We start from the raw sequence: 25,093 nt of genomic DNA on the forward strand, positions 1-25,093 counted from the left end.
CATAGAAATAAATAGTATCAAATAGGGAATCCGCTAGTTGGAGACCAGAGTAGACCCAGACATACAGCAGATGCTTAGTACATGTCTGTAGGCTGAACAGAAGTGAATGAGTACTGCAAAAGGAATACCAAGGCAAAACCACCCAAACCATCCTATACCAGTAGGCAGGTAAACTTAGGTCAGCCTCCATCCATCCATCCATTCCTCCATCCATCCAACCACTTGGTGTCAGTTTCCTCATTTGTAGCATGGTATTTATTATTTTATATGTGGTAGTTGTTAATATTTCTATTCTGTATTCTTTTTAGAATCCTTAAGTTGGAAAAGGGCTTAGAAGTCATGCTTAGCTCTTATTTTACAGATAAAGAAGGCTTATCAAATAAAGCTAATGACACCCTGTACCTACCCTCAAATACAGGGCTGCTTATGAATTGCAAATGAGAACATCAAATCTTTGGAGGAAGAGTACTGCAGGCATTCAGTCCATGATGTCAAAGACAGTTAATAGCCTTCACAGGAGTGCTCTCAAGTATTCCAAGGCAACACAAAGTGTTTACTTTTTGACACTCTGACTTTTCAAGGAGCACATCTAAAGTTGAGTAGAATTAAAATGATTGACCCTCTATTCACTGCATATCAGGTCCTTGTTTTAGGCACTAGGGAGAAAGAGACACGATGCCTGCTTTCAAAAAGTTTACATTTCAGTGGTAGCCATGGGAGGCAGAGAAACAACAGAAAGATAAAGTGATGATTATGTAAGATGATTCAACTGATGAAAAATACTATGAAAAACAAAACAAGTGATGAGATGTGATAGACAATAACTAAGGTGGAAAGGTTGCCTAAGATAAGATAATCAAGAAAGACTTCTTGGAGGAAGTCACATTTGTCTTGCAATCTGAATAGGGAGCCAGACATAAAAAAATTTTGGCTAGAGTATTCCAGGCAGTGGAATGATGATAATGACTATAATAATTATAAATAAGCAAATATTTATTGTATACTTACTATGTGCCAGCTCTATCTGAAACATTTTCCTTGTACTATTTTATTTAACCCTCTCAACTACTCATTGAGATAAGATACTATTATTATTCCTGTTTTATGGTGAGGAAATTGAGGCATAGAAAAGGTAGGCAATTGCTCAAGGCTCTAGGGCTAGTTAAGCGTCCTGAGGCAGCAAGTACAAAGTCTCTGGTATGAAAAGAAACTTGGTATGTTGGAAAAGCAAAAATCAAGCCGGAAGTTGGGGACAGGGGGCACTGGAGCCTTCAAGGAGATGAAGTTGGAGAGGCCAGATCCCATAAGGTTTTTCAGGCCAAGCTAAGTACTGAGATTTTATTTGGAGTGCAGTGTGCTGTCACCAGATGATTTTAAGCAAATGAATGGTTTCAAGGTTCTTCTTCAAGGAGTGACACAGCTTGATCTATGTTTTTAAAATATATGTGCTGACACTAGCATAGGGATAAGAGCCTGGGTGATGAAGCATGGCCTTGAAACCTGGACATTTGAAGTCTGAGATCAACAGGGATGGGAGGTATCATGGAATGAGTCCAGTAGGGGTTTTGACCCTATTATGCTTAGGCCCTAAGTGGTTTTTGGTGTTCTTGATCCATTGCATCCTTTGGCAATTTGGCAAAATAGCCTGGTCATCTCAGTAGAAATGACTTCAATCCAGGTCTTCGATCCAGATCTATTGGGAGGTAACATTTCTGCAGTATGATAGTGAAAAGGACATTAGGTCAACGTGGAATGTAATCCCAGCCTGGCGGTTTACCTTCTTTTTGAATTTAGATGACTCCCAGGACCTTTCTACATCTCAGTTTCTTTTTCTGTAAAACTAGGCCATTAACACCTCCCTCTCAAATATCTATTCAGGATTAAATACAGCCAGATTTGTGCCTTGCCTATGGTAAGACTCCCTGACACCAGTTTACTGCCCTTTCTTCTCCTTTGGGAGTTGTGTGGTGGATGCTTTAAATTATAGTTGTTTTCTCTTAACTATGGTGAATATTTATAGCTGTTCCAAAACTCATTATCTAGATCAAGACCAGAAACATTAGGTCCATATGTCTTCTCTTTCACATATTTTTTATTACTACCTCCAGTGTGTCTCAAACTCTGCTAGGGACAGACAATGAGGCCATAGAATCTACAGTAACAGTTATTGTCTTTAAAGAAGTTGAGTTTTCTGTATTGAGCAAGATGGTGCCCGGGCAAAGTAGAAGAGTGATCAGAGACCAGCCACAGAGAAGGATGCTGAGTGAGTTCACCAAGCCATGAAACCCGCCAGCTCCTTTTCCGATTTCAGGCTACTTCCTGCCTATGCTCTTAAATTAAAAAATAAATTCAAACAACTGTCTCCATGTTTTCCCCTCCCCATTTTCCTGATATACTGTTTTTTGCTTTGTTTTGCTTTTTTTTAACCATTCTAGACAGTTGGGAAAGCTATTTCCCAGGAGCAAGGATCTGAGCTCCATCTTGCACTTAACTTGCAATCCCTCAGCTTTCCCTTAGACTGACTGCCAATTTCCCACCTTACCATCTCTCTTGACTTTCAGTGTATTGTTAAACAACAGTTTCTTTCTCTTTCTCTAGTGCCCGAGACTGGGAAATTACTTTCTTTAATCCAGGCCCTATTTGTACACTTAAGGCCAAAAATTTTAGCGGCATCTGTGGCTCTGAAATTGTTTTCAGTTAGAATTGCTCTGCTGAAATACTGTTTTTGTTTGTTATTTTGGAGATATATATATATTACTGATAGTCATTCTCTTTGGCCTGACTTTAGAAATCACTGTTTTCTAGACACTGACACATCTGTAACTTATGGTTATTCACTTCTTGAAGAGTTAACTGCTTTAATTCCCTTATCATGCAGTCATATGTGCTACTTTTCTATCTCCAAATGCAATTAAAAGTGCCCTTCGGGTGCTCCAAGTTTTAATCATTCTCTCTGTGCAGCATTCCCATGGCTCCAAAGGGCTTTCTATGCCTCCTCTCAGATGGGGCCTTTCTTCAAGAAGGAGGAGGCGGAGGAGGAAAAGAAGGAGGAGAAGGTGAAGGAAAAGGAGGAGAGAAGTCAGAATGAGGTCTGACAGCTTGGTTTCAGAGGCTGAATCCCTGACCTTCTCCGAAGCACTGTCTCTCCTTTATGGACCCATGCCAAGGCATGGAGTTGTGTAGCAGGTTCTGAGAACAAGTTAGGCCTGATCCCAGGAAAACATTGCTGCAGGATCAGCTTTGTGAACTTAGTCATTGATGGATTTGTATGTATCAAAGGGGGACAATGATATCATTTCATTAGGAGCATATAATTCTCAATATATATAGAGAGAAAACTAATAGTATTATAATTGTTATTCTGGAGGGTCCTTGGAGACAGTGGACCTGGTTTTTTAATCAGACTCATGTTACACAGCTCAATGCCAGTCCTTTCCAAACTGTCTGTGACACGTGCTCCTCCAGCCTTTGACTAGTGGCCACTTGCCATATGAGCTTGATAACCCTTGAATTGATCTATATCCCAGTCAATGAGATGAGTCCAATGGTCAAGCACTGTCAGTCTACCTGACAATGTCAAATAGCTATAGTAGTCTTAAAGTTCTTATTCTCATTTTCTGAACTCATTTCAGATTGTTACCAGACAGTTTGCAAGCCTGCAGTGACCCATGGGCCACACTTTGAATAGCACGTTTTATGCTTAAGTCTTTTGAGGAGTTAAAATATGCTTGGCACTGTGTGAGGCATTGGAGATTTTCTGATGTGGCTGCTCCCTCCTCAGAATGTCAGGGCTTAATAAGAGTTTCTTGTGGCTCTGTCAGAATGCATCACGGTGAATGGTCTACCTGGATCCCAGCCTACTGTGACCACCAGCAACTACAGGTCATCTCAATCTCTGAGCAGGGATTCCTGTTCCAACCTCAGGCTTGGCTTGGCATTTAGGTGGAAAAGGGGGTTGAATTGCAATCCCTTCTCCTATCATATAACCAGGGGAAATATCCTGGCAGAGAGTCAAAATCTTACAAAAATGAGAAACAAAAAACCTCGGCCAGATTCCAAATGCTGACTTCAGCCACACTCATTTTGCTGGAGGCCACTTTATGTCATTCTGATGGAGGTCATTTTCCAAAGCTAATTGCCCAATTCTTCTAGGCATTGGACTATGCTCCTGTTGCTATCAGCGGAGGCTACATGCAGGGACCAATGTTCTTTAAAGTATAACAATAACAACAAAAAAAATCTTCATTCACTTGGGAAATTAAAGGTACAGGATCAAAAATCACTATTGTGAAACCTAAATGCTTTCACATTCAGTTGATGATACTGCTTATTTAACGATTTAGACTTATTTAACAACAGCAACAAATACCCTATAGATAATATTGGAAATATCTCAATGATAATGATGACACATTTGTGATAACACTTGTATGGGGAGAAGTGCCAAATACAGGCACATGTTCCAGCCCCTCAGGCCACACTTCTTGGCAGACATCATCAATGAGTCACTACTCCTCTTCTTTCTGATCTTTCCTACAGAATCTCAGCATAGAATTCAAAGCCACAACCAAATATATGGACTTGGCTTCCTGGAGTAGTAATTTACAGTTTAAGAAGTGCTTGTCACATGCATTATTATTTTCACCCTCACCTGCAATTACTGTGATTCAGAATGGACATAATTATTTACACATGAGAAAACTGGGGTGCTGAGAAATTAAGGCACTTGACTTATATCATATAAAAAATAAATGGCAGCAGTACAAGTTGAGCCCTGATCTGCTGCACTCAGGAGGAGACTGGCATTTACAGTGCTGCTTCTGTGTGGCAGGCTCTTTCAAACTCTGGTCCATCTAATCTTCATGCCAACCTTGTGAGATCTATTATTTTTTCCAAGTTTCAGATGAAAAAAGTTGGATTCAGGGAGCTTAAGAAACTTGTTCAAGGTTATGTCGGCAGTAAGGGGAAGCATTAGGATTTGAACCTACATTTTGCTGACTCCAAAACATTTATTTGTCTTCCCACATGGCCTCTGCCATTCAGGCTTCTACTTGCAGAAAACATTGTTAAGATGTTTTCTTAACATGGCAAAGATAGCCAAGGTGTTTAGAGGAGTGGTATTAACTACACCAACAATTTGAACATGACTTCCTTGCTCAACATTAGAGAAATGATTAAACACATCATAGCACCACACTGGCATATTTGTAGCTATTATAAATGGCCAATGATGACTACCTAGAAACATGCAAGTGTTTACTAAATAACATTAATAAATTGTATATAACCTGATTGCATTTGTGGATAAATTATGCATCTGAACGGATAAAGAGTAAGAGAACACATAAAATATCTTTTGGCTGAGATACAGTCATGTTAAACATAATGCTTAAAAGAAAAAAGAAGAACACTCCACTTTCATCATTGGACTGATCTTCCAGATAGAAAGTCAATAAAAAAGCATTGAACTTAATCTGCACTAGAGACCAAATGGACCTAATAGATATTTACAGACGATTCCATTCAAAGGCTGCAGAATACACACTCTTTGCCTCACAATGTGGATGATTCTCAAGGATTGGCCATATGGTAGGTCACAAAATAAATGTTAAAACATTCAAAAAATTGAAATAATATAAAGTATCTTCTCTGACCACAGTGGAATAAACCTGGAAATCAATAACAAGAGGAATTTTGGAAACAATACAAATACATGAAAATGAGACAATATACTCCTGAATGACCAATGGATCAATGAAGAAATTAAGAAGAAAATTGAAACATTTTTTAAAACAAATGGTAATAGAAACATAACATACAAAAACTTATAAATACAGCAAAAGCAGTACTAAGAGGGAAGTTTATAACTGTAAGTGCCTCCATCAACGAAGAAAAACTTCAAATAAACAACCTTAAAGTACTAGAAAAACAAGAGCAAATCAAATCCAAAATTACTAGAAGAAATAATAAAGATTAGAGCAGGAATCAATGAAATTAAAATGAAGAAAACAATGCAAAAGATCAATGAAACGAAAATTGTTTTTTTTAAAGTTAAACAAAATAGACAAACCTTAAGCCAGATTACAAAAACAAAAACCAAAAAAAAAAAAAAAGAAAAAAGAGAAGAACCAAATAAATAAAATCAGAGTTGGAAAAGGAGATGTTACAACTACTACTGCAGAGATTCAAAAGATCATTAATAGCTACTTGGAGGAAGTATATGCCAATAAATTGGAAAATCTAGAAGAAATGGACAAATTCCTAGACACAGACAACCTACCAAGATTGAAGCACGAAAAAAATCCAAAACCTTAACAGATTAACAGTGAGTAACAAGATCTAAGTCATAATAAAAAGGCTTTTGGCAAAGAAAAGCCTGGGACCTGATGGCTTCACTGCTGAATTCTATGAAACATTTAAAGAACTAATACCAATCCTCCTGAAACTATTCCAACAAGTAGAGGATGAGGGACTACTTTCAAATTCATTCTCATAGACCAGTATTACCCTCATCCCCAAATCAGACAAAGACACATCAAAATAAGAGAAAACTACAAGCCGATATCACTGATAAATATTGATGCAAAAATCCTCAATAAAGTACTATCAAACCAAACTTGACAACACATTAAAAAGATCATTTATTAGAGGGTGAAAAAAAAAATAAAAAAAATAAAAATAAAAAGATCATTTATTATGATCAAGTAGTATTTATCCCAGGCATGCAAGAGTGGTTCAACACATGCAACAGAATGAAGGACAAAAACCATATGACCATTTCAATTGATGCTAAAAAAGCATTTGATAAAACCCAACATCTCTTCATAACAAAAACCCTAAAAAAACTTGGTATAGAAGGAACATGCTTCCACATAATAAAAGCCATACATGACAGACCTACAGTTGGTACCATACCGAATGGGGAAAAGTTTTAGTCTTTTCTTTAAGATGTGGAACATGACAAGGATGCTCACAGTTATCACTGTTATTCAACATAGTATGGAAAGTCCTAGTTAAAGTAATCAGACAAGAGAAAGAAATAAAGGGCATCCACTCTGGAAAGGAAAAAGTCAAGTTATCCTTGCTTGCTAATAACATCTTATATTTGGAAAAACTTAAAGACTACACCAAAAAACTATTAGAACTGATAAGCAAACTCAGTAAAGTTGCAGAATACAAAATCAACATAAAAATCAGTCACATTTTTCTATGCCAACAGTGAACAATCTGAAAAGGAAATCAAGAAAGTAATCCCAATTACAATAGCCACAAATAAAATAAAATAACTAGAAATTAACTTAACCAAGTAAGTGAAAGATCTCTACAATGAAATCTACAAAGTATTGATGAAAGAAATTGAAGAGGATATACAAAAATGGAAAGATATTCTATTTTCACTGATTGAAAGAATCAATATTGTTACAATGTCCATACTATCCAAAGCAATTTACAGATTTAATGCAGTGCCTATCAAAATACCAATGGTATTCTTCACAAAAATACAAAAAACAATCCTAAGATTTTTATGGAACCACAAAACACCCAGAATAACCAAAGTTATCCTGAGCAAAAGGAACAGAACAGGAAAAATCACATTGTTTGACTTAAAATTACACTACAGAGCTATAGTAACTAAAACAGCATGGTACTGGCATAAAAACAGACACAAAGATCAGTGAAACAGAATAGAGAATATATAAATAAATCCATAATTTACAGTAAACTCATTTTCAAAAAAGGTTTCAAGAACATATATTCAGGAAAGGACAGCCTATTCAATACATAGTGCTGGAAAAACTGGATTCCACATGCAGAAGAATGAAATTAGACTCCTATTTCTCACCATATAAAAAATCAAATAAAGATGGATTTAAAAATTAAATCCAAGACCTCAAACTATGAAACTACTAAAAGAAAACATTGGGCAAACTCTCCACGACTTTGGCCTGAGCAAAGACTTCTGGAGCAATACCCCACAGGAACACAGGCACCCCAAAAATGGACAAATGGGATCACATCAAATTAAAAAGCTTCTGCACAGCAAATGAAACAATCAACAAAGTGAAGACACAACCTACAGAATGGGAGAAAATATTTGCAAACTACATATTTGACAAGGAATTAATAATTATAATACACAAGAAGCTCAAAGAACTCTATAGAAAAAGATCTAATGGCCGGGCGCGGTGGCTCAAGCCTGTAATCCCAGCACTTTGGGAGGCCGAGGCGGGTGGATCACGAGGTCAAGAGGTCGAGACCATCCTGGTCAACATGGTGAAACCCCGTCTCTACTAATACAAAAAATTAGCTGGGCACGGTGGCGCGTGCCTGTAATCCCAGCTACTCAGGAGGCTGAGGCAGGAGAATTGCCTGAACCCAGGAGGCGGAGGTTGCGGTGAGCCGAGATCGCGCCATTGCACTCCAGCCTGGGTATCAAGAGCGAAACTCCGCCTCAAAAAAAAAAAAAAAAAAAGAAAAAAAAAGAAAAAGATCTAATAATTTAATTAAACATAGGCAAGAGATCTTAATAGACAGTTCTCAAAAGGAGACACAAAAATGACAAACAGGTGTATGAAAAGGTACTCAACATCACTGATCATCAGAGAAATGCAAATCCAAGCTATAATGAGCTATCTCATTCCAGTCAAAATGGCTTTTAGTCAAAAAACAGAAAATAACAAATGCTGATGAGGATGTGGAGAAAGGTAACTTTTGTACACTGTTGGTGGGAATGTAAATTAGTATAATCGCTATGGAGAATAGTTTGGAGGTTCTTCAAAACACTAAATACAGAGCTACCATATGATCCAGCAATCCAATCACATTCCTATATACCCAAAAGAAAGGAAATCAGTATGTCAAAGAGGTATCTGCACTCCTATGTTTGTTGCAGCACTTATTAACAATAGCCAAGATTTTGAAGCAACTTAAGTGTCTATCAGCAGACAAATGGGTAAAGAAAATATGGCACATATACACAGTAGAGTACTATTCAGTCATAAAAAAGATGAGATTCTGTCATTTACAACAAAATGGATGGAACTGAAGGTCATTATATTAAGTGAAATAAGCCAGACACAGAAACACATATATTGCAAGTTCTCATTTATCTGTGAATTGGAGATAGAAAGTAGGAATGGTCACCACAGGTTAGGAAGGACCAGGGGTGGGGAAAATGGAGGATGATTAATTGGTACAAAAATATAGTTAGAGAGAATTTTAAAAATCTAGCATAGCAGGTTGGCTATAGTAAAAATAATTTAATTGTTCATTTTTAAATAATTAAAAGAATACAATTGAATTGTTGAAACACAAAGGATAAATGCTTGAGGTGATGTATACCCTATTTACCCTGATATGATTATTGTGCATTGCATGCCTGTATCAAAATACCTCATGTAACTTATAAATATATACACCTACTATGTACCCTAAAAATTAAAAAAATTAAAATAACAAAAAACAAAGGAAGGATTTGTAACCTAGCATTAAGAAAATGTGGTCAAAGAAAATAGAAAAAGATAATCACTCATTAAAAAATTTGTTTTCAATACTTAAAATAATGCATTTCCAATATAATGAAAATAACATAATGATATTTAGAGTAAGGATTAAATACTGATTCAAAGCAAGTAGAATAAATAATATTAGAATAAAAATGCAACATGGGGATCTCTGAGTATTTAAGTGGAAATCTGCACCCTAGAGAGATGTGAGGGCCTCATATCATGTTGCCTTTTATTTTCTCAATGCATTCAACTCTTTTGCTTCTCAGATTTCATGGTGAAGTTCTAGGTTGTGACTTTAAAAATGAATCACAATTTTGTTTCTAGATACTGTAGGGTAAATGAATTCAATTGAGTTTTATTTGCATGTTTTTTTATTGTTGTTGTCATTTGAAATTTTGCTTTCCATTTACCGAACTGTCCATCTGCCAAACATACATTCAAGAGGTATCTGCTGGGTGCTTATGTGTCTTCACATTGCTGAGAGTCTAGTTCAGGAGACAAACGAGTGGGGAGACAATTCTTATATGGGACCTGCCAAGAGTTAGTCCTGAGACTATGTGCACAGAACTCCCAGAGCACTGGGGAGAAGCTCCTACCCTAGCTGAGAGTCAGAGATGTTCTCACAGGAGGTGATGGATGAATGAATCCTGAAGGATGAGAAGGATTTAGCCTGGGAAAAATGGATGATGAGAGAAGGGTAGCAACAGTGTTCCAGACAGTGACAGAGAGTCATGCTATGCAGAGGCATGGAGACAAGACAGCATGACCAATTTGGACCAACTGTAGGTGGTTCGTGTGGTCCAGGATGGAGTACAAGTTGGGGAATGGGCATGGAATGAGGCTGGGAGGCAGCAGAGGCAGGATCATGGAAGGCTTTGCTTGCAAATGGGAGAAGGTGTGGTGAAGCAGAGCAATTGATTAATACACTGAAAACTGTAAACAAGTCAAATTTAAGTCCCCTGTTGAGACTAAGAGGATCATGGTATCCACAGGAAAATCAGGAGGAGAGGGTAAAAATTCTGGAATGACCTGAGGTCCCCAGAAGAGACTGGACACTATGAACTGGAGCAGACTTACTTGTAACAGTATCTTAAATTCCTTAAAAAAGAGAATGCGCCTTAGCCATTCTTGTAAACATCCCATCCCACTCCTTTTGTGCCTAAAACATAGTAAGTAGATGCCACCAAACTGTTGGTTAGCTAATTGATGTGCAGTTTATAAACAAAAGCAGACTACCCCAAATCCTCAGAGAGGTAGACAACTGTATAAACCAATGCTATTTCTACTGCTTCTTGCCTTCCGTTCAGTGAATGCAAGGAATGCCCACTCTATTGTTAACAGGAGATTAATGAACATGAAAATGGCACATTTCACTCAATTCCAGCCTAGAAATTTGTGGCGGCTTCCTTTAAATGTTTAAGGACATGATTTCTGCATCGTCCACCCCTCTTTTCTTTATATTGTCAGAGATAAAATAAACATCAATTACTTCTTCAATTTTAAAATCTTATTCTTTAAAGCTATTTAAAGAAAACATGGTTATACAGTAAACATTCACATACAAGAATTTCATATTAGAAATTTGAAATAATGGCAATTTCAAACTGAGTTAGAAGCAGCTTTCATTTTGACAAAATGAAAGGCAGGAATTAAGGAAGAAGGATCAGCTCCTGTGTGTGTTGACTCACGAGGTGCTTTTCATGAGCTCTGCATACAGGGAAATTCAATGAAAGATTCTGATGTACTCTACCCAGAAAAGAGATCCAGAAGCATTCACAAAGGTACTTCGGTGAATGGATAATGAAGCTCTGCGTGCATTCATCCTACTAAAACCTATGGAGGGAGATGTTGTAGCCCATTTCACAGACGAGAAAAATGAAGGCTCAGAGAGGTCGAACAACTTGTACAAGGTCACACAGCTAGTAAGTAGACGATGTTCTCAGATACATACAGTCTAACTTACTCCCAAGTTCATGTTACAGTGGGAGGGTGCTTGTCTTGACCATGCTGTTACTAGGAAAAAAATTCTTGAATTATACCACTCAGCCAGGATGTACAGTTTTGGCTCAAAACACCTACCAGTGTTGGTACCTAAAACAAACTTGAAACTTACATTCCAGCTATGTTAAACACCCTAGAGCTCCCCAAGTCACTAACACTCTCCATCCTTCTCTGACCCCTCTCACAGTGGGCCCTCTGTTTGGATTGCCCCCGCCTTGTCTGCCTGATAACCACCTACTCATCTTTTAGCATCAATCCAAGGCCCATTTCCTCTATGAAGACCGCAGCCTCCCTCTCCTACCTTCTAACAATCTCTCTGTCTTTTGTGCCTGAAATCAGATCATGGGTCCAGATCTCTGATTTGCCACTTACCAGCTCTGTGACCTTGGGAAGTTACTTCTCTGTGCCTCAGTTTTCTCCCCTGCAAAATAAGTCTAAAAATAGCTCCTACACCATATGAATGCTGTGAGTATTTTTTATAAAAGAAAGAAAGAAAGAGACTCCCTGTAAAGCATATAGCAGCGATGCCTGGCACATAGTAAGTGCCCCATAAATGTTAGCTAGTGCCATGCTTCTCACTGCACCTGGAAACGATTTCTCTCCAAGACTGTATCTGTTTTTCTTTCTTACATTCTAGGCAGTGATCTCCTTGAGGGAAGAGACCTGGCACAAAGAAAGGGTGTTAGAAATGCCTATGAAATCAATGACGAATAAATGGGCAAGCAGGATCTGGTGGAAACTGACAAAGCTCCACAGCCAGGTCTCATTGACCTGGACGACCCAATGCCCACTAAACTGCACTGTGCCTTCTCACGGTTGCTGAACTGGATCTTTTCATAAAATGCCAGGCAGAGAGCAGGACTTCTACTTCCTAGCAAACAAGGCAAAGGACACATTTCTGAGTTCCTGGCTTGCTACTCCCATGCTAGTGCTCAAGTTCTACCACGAGAGCGTGCTGCTTACTGAAAGGCACCGTCTCCCCATGTCATGGAACAATTTTCCCCAGTACACCGAGGACATGCTTCATGAAACTCACCACCCAGCATCGGAATACCCAACAGCCACAAAATAATGACCTCCTCATCCTGCAGGTCCCTTCCCTGCTCTGGCTTGGATAACTACTGCAGGGACACTCAGTCAGCAAGTCCCAGTCCCCTCCAGAGGTCGCAGAGGCAGCCTCCAGAGGAAGTGAGACCGCACTGTGACAGAGCGCCATCTCCGCAGGCTCAGCGACTTCCAGCCGCAGCTCCACTGGGACCACCGAGTCAGTCACCAGGGCACCTCTAATCTTGTCATGAATACGACAGGAGGGAGGAGGGAATGACAAGAGGGAACAGCAGGTGATTTGACAACCCAAATCAAATGACAACAATTGTTCTTGTTGTCGCTTCAAAAGCACCAGGTCACCAGAGCCCCCTCCAAAGTGCTGCTGGCAAGCCTCTGTGTTCAGCCCCATCGTCTGCATTCACAATGTCCACAGCTCGGCCATCCTCAGGGCCTCACTTGCTCCTCCCTCCAACGGTGGGAGCTGCTTTCTGTCAGCTCTGTGTATTTCCTGACTGCCGGTCTCCATGAGAATGATTAGAATTTCACTGGAATATATGAACTTGTTTTGACAAAACTAGGTGGCTGTAACTGCTTACTTTCTGGTCTGCTTAATTTTATTACGTTAGACACGACATATTGAAATTTCAACGTCTGGAGCATTTAAAATCTCTATCCATCCTTTCCAAAGCAGGATGCATCCATTTTTAAAGTTCTTTAATTGCATAGAAGGCTTTGGATTTATATTTACCAACATATTCGTCTCACCTCTTTCTCTGATACTGGGAGTGGCATTGAAGTTTCTTGTTACCTTATTTGAACAATACTTCAGATGACCTTCTAGGGCTTGAGGCAGAGGCCAGGCTTCTCAGATGAATGTGGAGGTTTCAGATCTTAAGGCAACTTTATAAATGAATGTATTTTGTGACTGCTCCACCGTCTTTAAAAAATTAGATGATAAGGCTGTTAGGAGAATCTTAAATCCCAGGTCTAAATGGAAGGAAATGACCTTTGTCTGTCATTCTCAGTGACCACTGACCACCATGGAAGCCCATGTGCACTGGTTTTAAGCAATGAGTTTGAGATTCTGCTCAGCCGTGACCTGTCAAGTCGCCCACGTCTGCCCGAAGGATTTGTGAGTAGGAAGCATGGCTTCTGTCCTGAGCTGCTTCTTAAGACCTGAGGATCATTCCCTGGGCTATCTCTGGCTTTGCATCTCCCTTTATTTTAGCACGCTTCACTGGAACCAAAGCTGACCACATCCCACCAGACTGTGATGACTACCAACTGAGGACAGAGGCCGTATCTCCGCAATGAAGCCCAGCACTTGGAAAACTGCCAGGAATAACGAGTGAGTGAAAAATAATGCAACGAAGGAAGGGAATGCAAATAGCTACTGAACCAATATGCACAAGTCAGGAAATAAAGTAGCATTAGGCAGACCCAGAGTGAGAGTAGACAGTCAGCGCTGTGTTTCTCTATGTGGCTCCAGCAAATCAAACAATGATGGGTACACAGAAGGTGCTCAATACACGATGAGAGTGAACACAAACGAAGCACTTTCTGTCCCCAAGCCCTGTGCTAAGCCCTTTACATGGATGGTCTGACCTGATCCTTGCACTAAACCCTATAAGGAGCTGATATTATTTTTGGCAAAGTGAATGAAAGACCACTGATAGATGCTGACTCCCTAGTGAAGGCAGGAAACACATGACCCAATTCCTATCAATATTATCAATCTCCCATGCTCACTAGCAAGGCAGCAGCATTCTGCAGTGAAGCACATGGATTCTTGGGTCAGGCTGCCTGGGTTCAAGTCCCAGTTCTGCCACTTGTGTGTAAAACTGGGTGTCTTACTTCACTTACTGAAACTCTAGGTGCCTCATTTTGCTACAGGGATGGTAATGGGGTACAGGGATCGTTATGAGACTAGCTCAGTCACAAGATACATAGCAAAAGACCCGACATGCAGCAGGCACTGTGTTCACGTGCAGCCTCAAAACACTACTCCCTATTGCCGAAACCCATCAGTGATTTCCTTGCTATCATTGTCAGGAGAGGGGCAGTGCCTTCTTCCTGTTCCATAGGTCTGACTTCAGTCTTTGTGGGCCACAGGATGTGGGGACCTGGTGGGTCTTGACCACAGGGTGAAAGTCAACCATTTACAGATGATGATAATAAGAGAGGAGTGGGGAGAAGGAAGGAAATTCCATGTTTATTAATCTATGTTAAATGCAGCTAAAAGATGTAATTAAGAATCTGTCCAAGATCTTGCCATAGGGTGAGTGACCAAGTCTAGGATAGACTTCAAAGTCCCAGCTTCCTATGTGGGGTCTGCCTGAGAATACATAGTGTGAAACTTCTTTGTCTGCAAGAGGAAGAGCATCTTCCCTGACAAGACGATATGCCCAGCACTACAGAGAATCCTTCTGGATTGTGGAGAGAACAACTCCATGGACCCTCAAGCCTTGGGCACTGTGCCAGCTGCCCTGCAAGAGAGCCATTCTTGCAGCAGAGACCAGAGGTTTGGGAGGCATAGCCCCAGCTAGCCTGGCTGGGAGCACCCATTACCCACCCACACTCCTGGGCCGACTTTGGTTTCCCTCTGGGCAGAGACTAGTGGGCTCTTTAGTGGTTCAGGGCTGCCACAATGGCAGGGGCATTAAGATGGGCAGGTGGGGAACACAGCCGATTCCAGCTCTTGCCAGACCTGAATTTGGCTCTGGGACTTCTAGGCTGTAGAGAGAAAGAATCTCCTTTTATCCAGTACAAGGACTCTGTCTTCTCTTTTTTAACCCTTTCAGAGGTTCCTCATTACCAAAAACTCCCCTGGTTCAGTAGCCCAGTCAGCCAGTTACTCCAAGACCTGTTTCCCAACTAACTCTCTCTTGCAGCCCTCCTGGCCTCTCACTTCAGTTCCTGCATCATACAACTGTTTGGAGTTCCATTCTTCAATCCACCGTCCCTTATTCCCCCTTGATGGAAATATCCTTCCTTCCCCTTTCATCAGGTTTAACTTTATCCATTCTTTCATGCTCAAGTCAAGCATCATCATTCCCATGAAGCCTTCTCTGACTGAGGCATCTAAAGTTCCTCTGTTTTGTGTTTTCATAATTCCTTCTGGAAACTTCTATCATGGCATTTACCATTTTGCATATAATTTTCTCTCTTTATGGGTCCACCTTTCATAGGAGTGAGTTTCTTGATGACAGGTAGCATGACTTTTGTCAATTCCTTTTGAATGTCCAGCCCAGTTCCTGGCACATTGCAATGTGTGAAGGACTTTGAGGAATCTTCCCAAATCACTCTTAATTCATGGAAGAGCAAGCCCTGCCAAAGCATTTCAGCATTTCAACCAGTGTAAAATGGCTGTTCATAAAGGATTGTGAATACAAAACACAACTCAGAAACCTGGAATACACTTAAGGTTAAAAAAGCAATGACATAAACTTTATAATGGAGTGGGAGGTCCTGGAGAGATAAACTGCTGTACAATGAAGGAACTCAGCATCTCAGAGGCAAAGGCATGTGAAATGCAGCCACTGCCTTCTCATGGATTCTGGAGGACAATGCTTGCTTTATGAATGAAACCATATTCCCTACCTGTAAGTGGACTACTGCTACTCCATCCTAAAAATCAGTGTGATATATTACTCTTTGAGGTCAAATATGGAGGTTCTGCATATTTCACAGGGAATTTTGCTTAAAACATTTACTTTTTAAAAAATAAAAACTGAATTTATATCCATTTCCCTCCCCCACCAAATATATGACATGTGTTCAGAGAGTCCCTACGAAGTCTTAGAAATATCTGTGCTTCAGCACAGGATTGGATTTCTGCAGGAGACTCTATGAAGGCAGTACATTGATTCTCCTAAGGTGAGACCAGTGTCTGGATGGAGGCATAGGGGCAGTGAACTCACTAATAGCCCATCTGAACTTGAGACAACCATAAGGAGAGCAGCAACAAAGCATTTTGTGACAATGGAACATTCCTAACCTTTGAATAATTAATTCCAAGAGACATATAGATATAGGACTCAACCCTGACAAATTCTAGTTTTGATGCTTTGTTAATTAAACCCTGTCCTCCATTGAAAACACACACACACACACACACACACACACACACACATCTGGTACAGAACATAGACATTGTGCTATATCCCCAGTACCTCATTTTAACTTCTTGGTTCAAGATGCATATAAACTTCTGAAGTACTTTTCAAACTCACCAAAAAATAAAACCATTCAATGGTCTTACCCTGAGGTAGTTGAGGGTGAAGTTTGTTAGCCCCATCCTGGTGATGTTTTTGGACAGCTGATCCAGGACCTGAGGATCTTGTGCCTAAATGGAAAAAAAAAAACCCACATGTATTTTACCACTACAGGATGGTCCTAAGAAAATCTCAGACTGTGCTACAGCTGCTAAGAAGTGCAGTCTCAACATTGTCGATTTGCTTTTGGAGGGCAGGCTGCTGGAGGTAATTTAATTCACATTTCGAAGACACTTGTATATAACACTCAAGGACATTTTCAGATCAATTGTGTAAGACGGGGGGGAAAACCCAAACTGCTCAGTGTGCTTTCAGTCCTTGGGAGAAATGATGTTACTTCTTCCTGGAGAGGCCTTGGCACTCAGCCCTCCAGCCTGAGTCACAGAACCCTGCCAGGAGAGCTCCAGGTCTACCGCCCTCATTAGAGAAGCCAGGCCCTCTGGACTGGGCAGAGCCATGCTTCAGGACTGGCCTTTGTTTCCTGATGTGACAGTGGTGGTGTTTTTACAGCTTGGGGTTGAGGGCTGTATTGGAAAACTTTGCCATAGACATGAAATACACACACACACACACACACACACACACACACATGCACACACGCACACACAGGCACACACACATACAGAGAGACAGAGGATTCTAACTCTCCTTCCCATTAAGCTGACTCTGGAAATAGATATCCCCAACAATTTTTATTCTGTAGGACTGTAAGAGTAAGTATCACATTTTCCAAAATGTCAGCCACATTTTAAAAAGGGATGTAAAGTACTATGGGCCACGCCAAATGTTCTGTTTGCCTAGAAAAAAATGAAAATCCTTTCTGGGATCCATTTTAAAATGAGTCTCTTGGTTGATGTTCTTTCTGTTTGCCGTTCCTTCTTTCTTAATTGATATAAGCAAATTGGCACTAAACAGAGGGAGATGGAAGTAAACATCCCCTTGTCTCCCTGTCTGCCTTCATGAGACTAGGTTAGACTAATGTGACTTATTCTTTTCTGTACTTACTTTTTCTCGTAGTGATATCACCAACTGAATTTGTGTATATAAATAAAAAATGCAGGAGAAAACAGAGCATACCAGTTTCATGTCAATTTCCTAAAAGGGGTCTTCTCTGACATTTATCTTATATACATTAAACCCGTCTCATGTGCTAGGAAGTGTTTGTTCTATCAAGTAGTCAGGGTCAACCTCAAGGAGCTTACATGTCAGTCAGAAGATGCAAAAGATAATAAGAAAGGAATGCAAAAATGTTGTTCCTGCTGCTGTGGCTACTGATGATGATGATGAGAGCCAATTGCCAAAACCCGTAGAGGAGACACTATGTGCCAGGCATTGTTCTAAGTGCTTTACAGTCATTAACTCTTAGTTTGAGTCTCTGAGACATACTTTATTACCATATCCATTTTATAGATGAGGGACTAGAAGCACAGAGATGTCACATCATTTGCCAAAGCCACACGGGAGCAAGGGTCCAACCCTATGTGGTCTCAATACCAGGCCCGGGATCCCAGCTACTATCCTTTGCTGCCTTTTAGTCTATTTTGAGAGTAATAGAAGTGAATATTCCAGACTTCCTCAAAGAGAGTGGAGGATGTAAACTAAGCTTTAAAAATCAAGGGCTTGGAGCACAGACAGTCAGAAATCATGGAGCAGGAAAGTAGGGTGCCACAACAGAAAGCACAAGGCTGAGGGGAAGGGCAGAGCTTGGGTTAACTAGTCAGAAAGAGGTGGCTGAGAACAAACTTGTGGAGAGATAGCTGGTAATGGGATAGCTGGGAGACAAAGTCAGAACCAGCTGGGGCAAAATCTTGATTTTGCTACCTTTGGGCTAAAAAACATGGGGCAATGTATTGAATTTCTCTGAACCTCAGTTTCCTCATTTTTAAAATAGGAATAATATGAACTCACCTGTCTGCATGACTGTGAGGATTCAATATCATGAGGTATACAAAATGCTTAGCTCAAGGCCTGGCATAGTAAACACTCAGTAAATGGTAGTTACTGTTATGTTACTTTCTTTTGATTGTTCAGGGTCTTTAAAATCAGGCATATGAAGTCTGATTTTGCTCCAATGGTTTTCATGGAAGCGGCTGCATCACGTATTATAGAGGAGAGACTTAAATTTAAGTCGATGCCTTTGACGACTTCTTAAGAGAGTGCACCTGACTAGTTCCTACTTACATTTAAAATACGTCTCTAGATTAGCATAGAATCCATCTTTACACCTAATTTGTGCTCAGTAAATATGATGTGATTTATGGTCAAAAGAAACCAAGAAAAGCCCAGATATTCCACTTCAAATTCAGCACTGTGATCAGGGAGGACCAACTTCTAACATGAATCTGAAGGTAGCGGAGTCTCATGTCTCGTCAGATGGTTCTAATCAAAACTGGAAACTGTTTTTCTAACTTCTTGTTTTATTTCATTCCCCAGTTATACATAACAGGTTTATTAGCCCGAGCAGAGCAGTTCTTGATAATGACTGAATGGAATTTAAGAAAAGTACAAACTGTTTATTGAAGTAACCTCAATTTGGAGTTCAAAATAATAAAGTATCAAAAATAGTCTCACAATGTACCAAACTTGGAAACAAAAAGGGGAGAAAAGGGCCTGTGGATTAAAATGGCTGAGAACAAAACTCAATATTTAGAGTTAATTACCTAAAGCGTGACAATGACTGGAATTCTTTCACGGAGAGAGGACTGGGTATTTCCCCTTGAGTGAAATGAAGGAGGAAAAAAAAAAAGAAAAGAAAGCAAAGCAAAACAGAAATTAAATTACTTACATGCATGGCTAGAATGCTTCTCGGGACTAACTCTCGGTATTGTCTAATGGTAAAGTGCCATGTTTTTATTCTCATGAGATCATCAAAGGTGAACTCCAAGATCAGTCTGCCCTCTGTACATACCTACAAGCGACAAACAACACAGTCATTTGTTATGTACTTTGTGAAAGCCACATTTTGTAACTCACACATCAGCTACTCAGTATGGTCTCCCTTTCTGCCCTTGGGCAGTGCTAACTTTTGGTAAAGATGTGACACAAGTGATTTGTCCACCGCACATGGTACAAATGTCAGCTCTAAAATCAATGGGTCCAAAAGACTTTACAGCTGCTTACTATGTGCTAGTAATTCTACTAGTTACTACTGAAACTCTATGAGCCTCAGTTTCCTCATCTGTAAATATGGAGATAAAACTCATCTTATAGTGACATTGGGTCAAAAAGTTTTCCTCCATTTTCATCATCCTTCAGTCATAGAGGCTTGAGCTCCTATTCTAATCTTGGTTATCCTATTCTGGGACCAAGTACCCAATAAACTCATTCGTGTTTAAGTGTGAGCTACTACAACTTGACCCAACTAGAGGAAGTTTTTATTTCCAGAAAGAAACTCCAGAGGGCAATGCTTAACCCAAGGCAGGCGATATCAGTTACTGACGTGTAGAAAATAGAAGCATGTGGCGAAACTATATTTCTTGAATCTCAGCACATCAGTAATGACAAATTCTGCTTGCATAGAAGGCTAGTCTTAGGGGGATGGGACCCTTTATTCTTTCTAAGAAAATATATATATTATTAATGAAACATAATAGAATTTTGAGGGGTCTCTTCCTTGATAGAGTAATCAGTGACAGTAGCATTTTAATCTTTTTTTGATATTCATATCATTTTTAGCATGCAATTCCTATTTTATTTACCATTCCGTTCACTATTAAGGACTTTGAAATGAAAGAAAGTGCTAGGCAATCACAAAGTACTGAGCCTATTTCAACTATAAGATAGGAAGTGGTGGTAGTGTTTAAACAGCTCAGTTTAAATAGTTACAACTCATTAATCAGACCATTTCTGCCTTAGGAAAGCAGTACAAAGTAGTAGGTGGATACTTTGGCACCAGACAGTAGTGGATTTGAATCCCAACTCTACTTTTTAGTCATTCTGGAACTTTGGGAAAAATCTAATAAATTCCCCAAATTCTTGTTTTTCTCATATGTAAAATGGAAATAGAAATGTCCTTGGGTAAGGATGTTAGATAAATACATTAAATGAAATCATGTATGTAGACTGCCTGGAATTGTGCCTGCCATGTAGTAGGGTAACGGCAAATGACAGCCCTACAGATAAAAAGAATGCTACCAGCAGGGTGCGGTGGCTCACGCCTGTAATCACAGCACTTTGAGAGGCTGAGGCAGGTGGATCATGAGGTCAGGAGTTCGAGATCAGCCTGATCAACATGGTGTAACCTTGTCTCTACCAAAAATGCAAAAACTTAACCAGGTGTGGTGGTGCATGCCTGCAATCCCAGCTACTCAGGAGGCTGAGGCAGAAGAATTGTTTGAACCCAGGAGGCAGAGGTTGTGATGAGCCGAGAGCTTGCCATTGCACTCCAGCGTGGGCAACAAGAGTGAAACTCTGTCTCAAACAAACAAACAAAAAAAGAATGCTACCAAAGAAACACAAAGCCCTAGACCAGTAATGGTCATCATGTGCCACCTGAGACCTAGAAGTTCACCAGCGGCGGGATCTCAGGGCTCTCCTGGGAGGAGCTGGGCCTCCATCTCAGCTTGAGGTCCCCATTGACTTTCTAGATTTCACCGAGCAGCTTTGATTTTTGTCTGTCTCTTACTGCATTGGGCTTCTGATCAAGCTTTTTAGAGAAAGACTTCCTAGGCTAAAAACAAACATGCAATCCTCCAGAAACTTGAAAAAACACACTCAGAAACAAATAAATAAGTAAAAATTAATTAACTGAAGAGAGAATATAAGTATTTGTAAAACTATAGTCCATGAATATATATCAACTTTTCATCAAATGTTAATAATCACTTTCCTCTTTGGAAATGTAATACAAAACACTACCACTTTTTGAGTTGTAACTTGGTCTGCGCACTGGCTTGGGTGCATCCCATCCCATGGCCTCTAATTGAAGGTCACATGTTCTTTAAACATGTCAAATGCCAGTACAGAATTGCTAACAAGTGTTGATGGGACACTACTCAAGAAAGATGCTGTTAATGTGTGCCATCCTTGTCTTTTCAAAGGTCTCAGAGACACTGTGGGATAATTATTGATAATCTGGGTGAAGACCTTTGCCTCAGACCCAATTAGCAGGATCCGTGGGTAATTTCAGGCATTTGGGCACCTTGGCTGGGAACCCCTTGGCTGTGTAATCTTCAGAGCCTTGTTTCTGGTGTCTCAGCCATGGGAGTTGAGTACACAGAGATGGGAGAAGACTTCAGCGTCCCCAAACCTGTCCCCTTGAGCATCATCAGCTTTGGAATTAATTTACCAAGACATTCAAAAGAGTTGCATGGAGATTAAGCCACACGATTCCCCCTGGGGTGTTGGCATGACAGAAGCCACCTGTGGTGACAGCTTTCAGAAAACAGAGATAGCTATAGGGAGCTATCAACAGTGAAATGTCTTGACAAAACAGGACAGGGCTATTTGGATGCTATAATCCTCTTTTTAAAGGGGGGATTATTGGATATTTAAACAAATATTAGCTTAGTTAAATGTTAGCCTTTTAAAAGTTACCTAGTATATTTGTTTTGCATTTATGAACCACAAACACCGGGCAGGTGAAGGTTCTGGTTTACTTCTATTGGGAGAGAATTTCATAATGGGAAGGCATGTATGCACGCCTACTGACGGATTACTCAGTGGGAGCATCCTTAAGATCAAGTTAAATTGTGTCCTTTGTTCATGGTAACAGAGCAAGCTAGTTGGGGACATTTCTTACATTCAAACTGTCATGGACCTAATAAATGGTAAATTGCAGCAAGCCTTGGGTTTCTCCTATTTTCAGTCAAAACTAAGGGTTTAACTAGGGTATACCATGTGCAAGACAGGAATCCTTGGAATCAAATCTGAGTTGACTGCACTGGATTTTTTTTTAAGGAAAAATAAATGACTTCTTTGAATGAAAGGATGGAGGGGGATTTTGGTCACTGCTGGTCTTCCCCAAGTAATTACATCCACACCTTCCAGGCCCTAGGCAGGCCCTTCACACCTGTACCCATCATAGAAATTAAAGAAAACCAAAGGCTTTGTGATTTGTTTTACATGCAACAGCCAGCAACGGAATGGAGGCAAATAAGAAAAAATACATACGTATTCCCTATTCAGAAATGATAAGAAAACAGGCATAGCCTATAAAAGGGAATTAATGTCTTCTCTCTTCAGAAAAATTCTGTGCATTCCTCTTAATCAATACAATTAATGTAGCTTTTATCTGAAGTCGGCCCTTTTTTTTTAAAAGCTGCCTTTCACTTGGAATCCAAAATCAAAAGGGTCCCCAATTAAGAAAACATTTTCTGTTGTGCTGAATTCATGTTACCGTACTGTGAGCTCTGACATTTTGTTTCTGTGGTAACCAAAATCAGCTGATTAGTTGGCATGGCAACAGAAAAGATGTAATCCCAGCAGACACACTCTAATCAATGCCCCCAGTACAGATGGTCTCCGGAGGATCAACAAGAAAGAGGCTGGCAGGCATTCAGCCGATCACGTGCTAGCTTGAGACTAGGCCAGGAACAAGAGAACTAAAAAAGAACATTTCTCAAACTAACCAGTAGCTTTTTAACCCTTTTCTTTCTTTGGCTAATTGTAATGCAATAGTGACTGTGTATATAGCTGTATAATACAATGATTCTCATATAGCTTTGATGAAATCAAGTGTGAATGTTAAGTGGGAGCGTTTATCTAATTTTCTTAGTTTTTATGCTTGGAACAGCATGCATGGAATAGTGCTTTTAGATTAACAGTTGTGCAAAGCTCATTGTATTTTCCTTAGAGGTACTTCATATGCAAATGCATACATATGTATTATACATATATATACACACACACATTAGAGCATGATCTGACCATTGATATTATATTTGCTTAGAATCAGGAGAAGAGTAGAAATCTAAAATATAATGTGGTATACAGGCTAAGGTAGGAAGGATGAGCTGTCAAAGACATAAGTGAGTATTCATATAGGAAAATTGGTGGATGCATTTCCATGGTACTTCTCTATTGTAGTAAATGATTTCACAATGAATAAGTGAGAACAGAGAAAACATAAACCTATCTTTATAGAGATGATAAGGGTGTACAATAATGGCCATAACTTTGTTCCAGTTTGTAAAATCTGAAATTAACCCCTAGAATGTACCCTAGAGAGTGTTCCTCCCAGCATCCACCAATGTTCACATCCTTCAATATAAATATTACTCGGGGTCTTTAATTCTGAAAACCTTGATGTCTGCTCTTCTGATTATTAAGCCTTGTTTTCTATTTGATTAAAAAACTGAAAACATAAAAGAAAGGCTTTATCATATGTGTTTTAAAATTCTAATTATATATTTATCCATAATCAATAATGTTCCTGGTACCAGGAAATTGCAAAATGCTCATGACACTCCTGAGGAATAGTTAATATTTCTGTTGATCAGGATTGCGGCTGATTTTTGATTCACCAGTTGATGAAATTTTCATAAAAGCAACTCAGAACCGCGGGGTCAAATGCTATTTGGGGAATGAGAGTTTATTGATAGACTAAATTAGAACACTGCGATGCTGTCTGCATATATGCTAAGGACTAATAGCAGGCTTCCCTTTAAAAATAAACATTGGCTTCTGAACCCTTTTTCTTTGTAAAAAGGTCTGAAAAGTCATTAACCCACTGTTTTGTAGTAAACAGCCTTATTTTATTAGATGTAAATGAGTTATTTTTAATTAATATGAGAACAAAAATATTGGAAAGTTTTTTGAGTGTTATAATAATCACCAAGGAGCAAAAAACCAAAAAATCAAGAGAGGAATAAAAGAAAAAGAAATAGATACTTTGAAAATTCCTAAAAATAAATGTGCATAATTAGCATCTGGACTAAGTCCACGTAACTGAGCTCCATTTCCCAGAAAGTGATATTTTTCCTCACGGTATGGAAATATTCATTTCAGGAGTTGGCAAATACACTTCCTTGGAGTAGAGTCAGATGGTTGGTCCAAACAGCTGCTTGGAGCAAGGGAGCTGTGTTCAGGAAAGTGCTTGGGTCTTTCTGGTGACCGCCTTAGATAGCTGAACAAACTATTCAACCATCTGAGAGGAGCATTTCAGGATGAGAAAGAATGCAACACAGGAAAACTTTAGTTCCTTGATTTGAGTGAAAATCACACTTTATGGATTCATCAGAAGAATGGAATTCTTTTCTATCTAAAACAAGTCCCAAGTGTTCAGCACTAAACCTTCAGAGCAGCTATGTTCACTTATGAAAC

The 25,093-nt window shown here is 39.6% G+C and overlaps 1 protein-coding gene across 9 annotated transcripts in view; it reads right to left on the reverse strand.

Annotated features, from left to right (window-relative positions):
• Window positions 1–25,093, reverse strand: part of LDB2 (LIM domain binding 2) — a 392,474-nt gene that overhangs the window by 58,327 nt on the left and 309,054 nt on the right. For all 9 annotated transcript variants that reach the window (XM_012472395.2, XM_012472392.2, XM_012472390.2 and 6 more), the window contains exons 4-5: window positions 19,617–19,739; window positions 16,819–16,902 (exon numbers count right to left, since the gene is read on the reverse strand). In XM_012472395.2, coding sequence (XP_012327818.1) covers window positions 16,819–16,902; window positions 19,617–19,739 — 207 coding nt within the window. The remainder of the gene's footprint in view (window positions 1–16,818; window positions 16,903–19,616; window positions 19,740–25,093) is intronic.

Source organism: Aotus nancymaae, unplaced genomic scaffold, assembly GCF_030222135.1.
Source record: "Aotus nancymaae isolate 86718 unplaced genomic scaffold, 86718_ANA_hifiasm-v0.15.2.pri h1tg000006l, whole genome shotgun sequence".
Lineage (NCBI taxonomy): Eukaryota > Metazoa > Chordata > Mammalia > Primates > Aotidae > Aotus > Aotus nancymaae.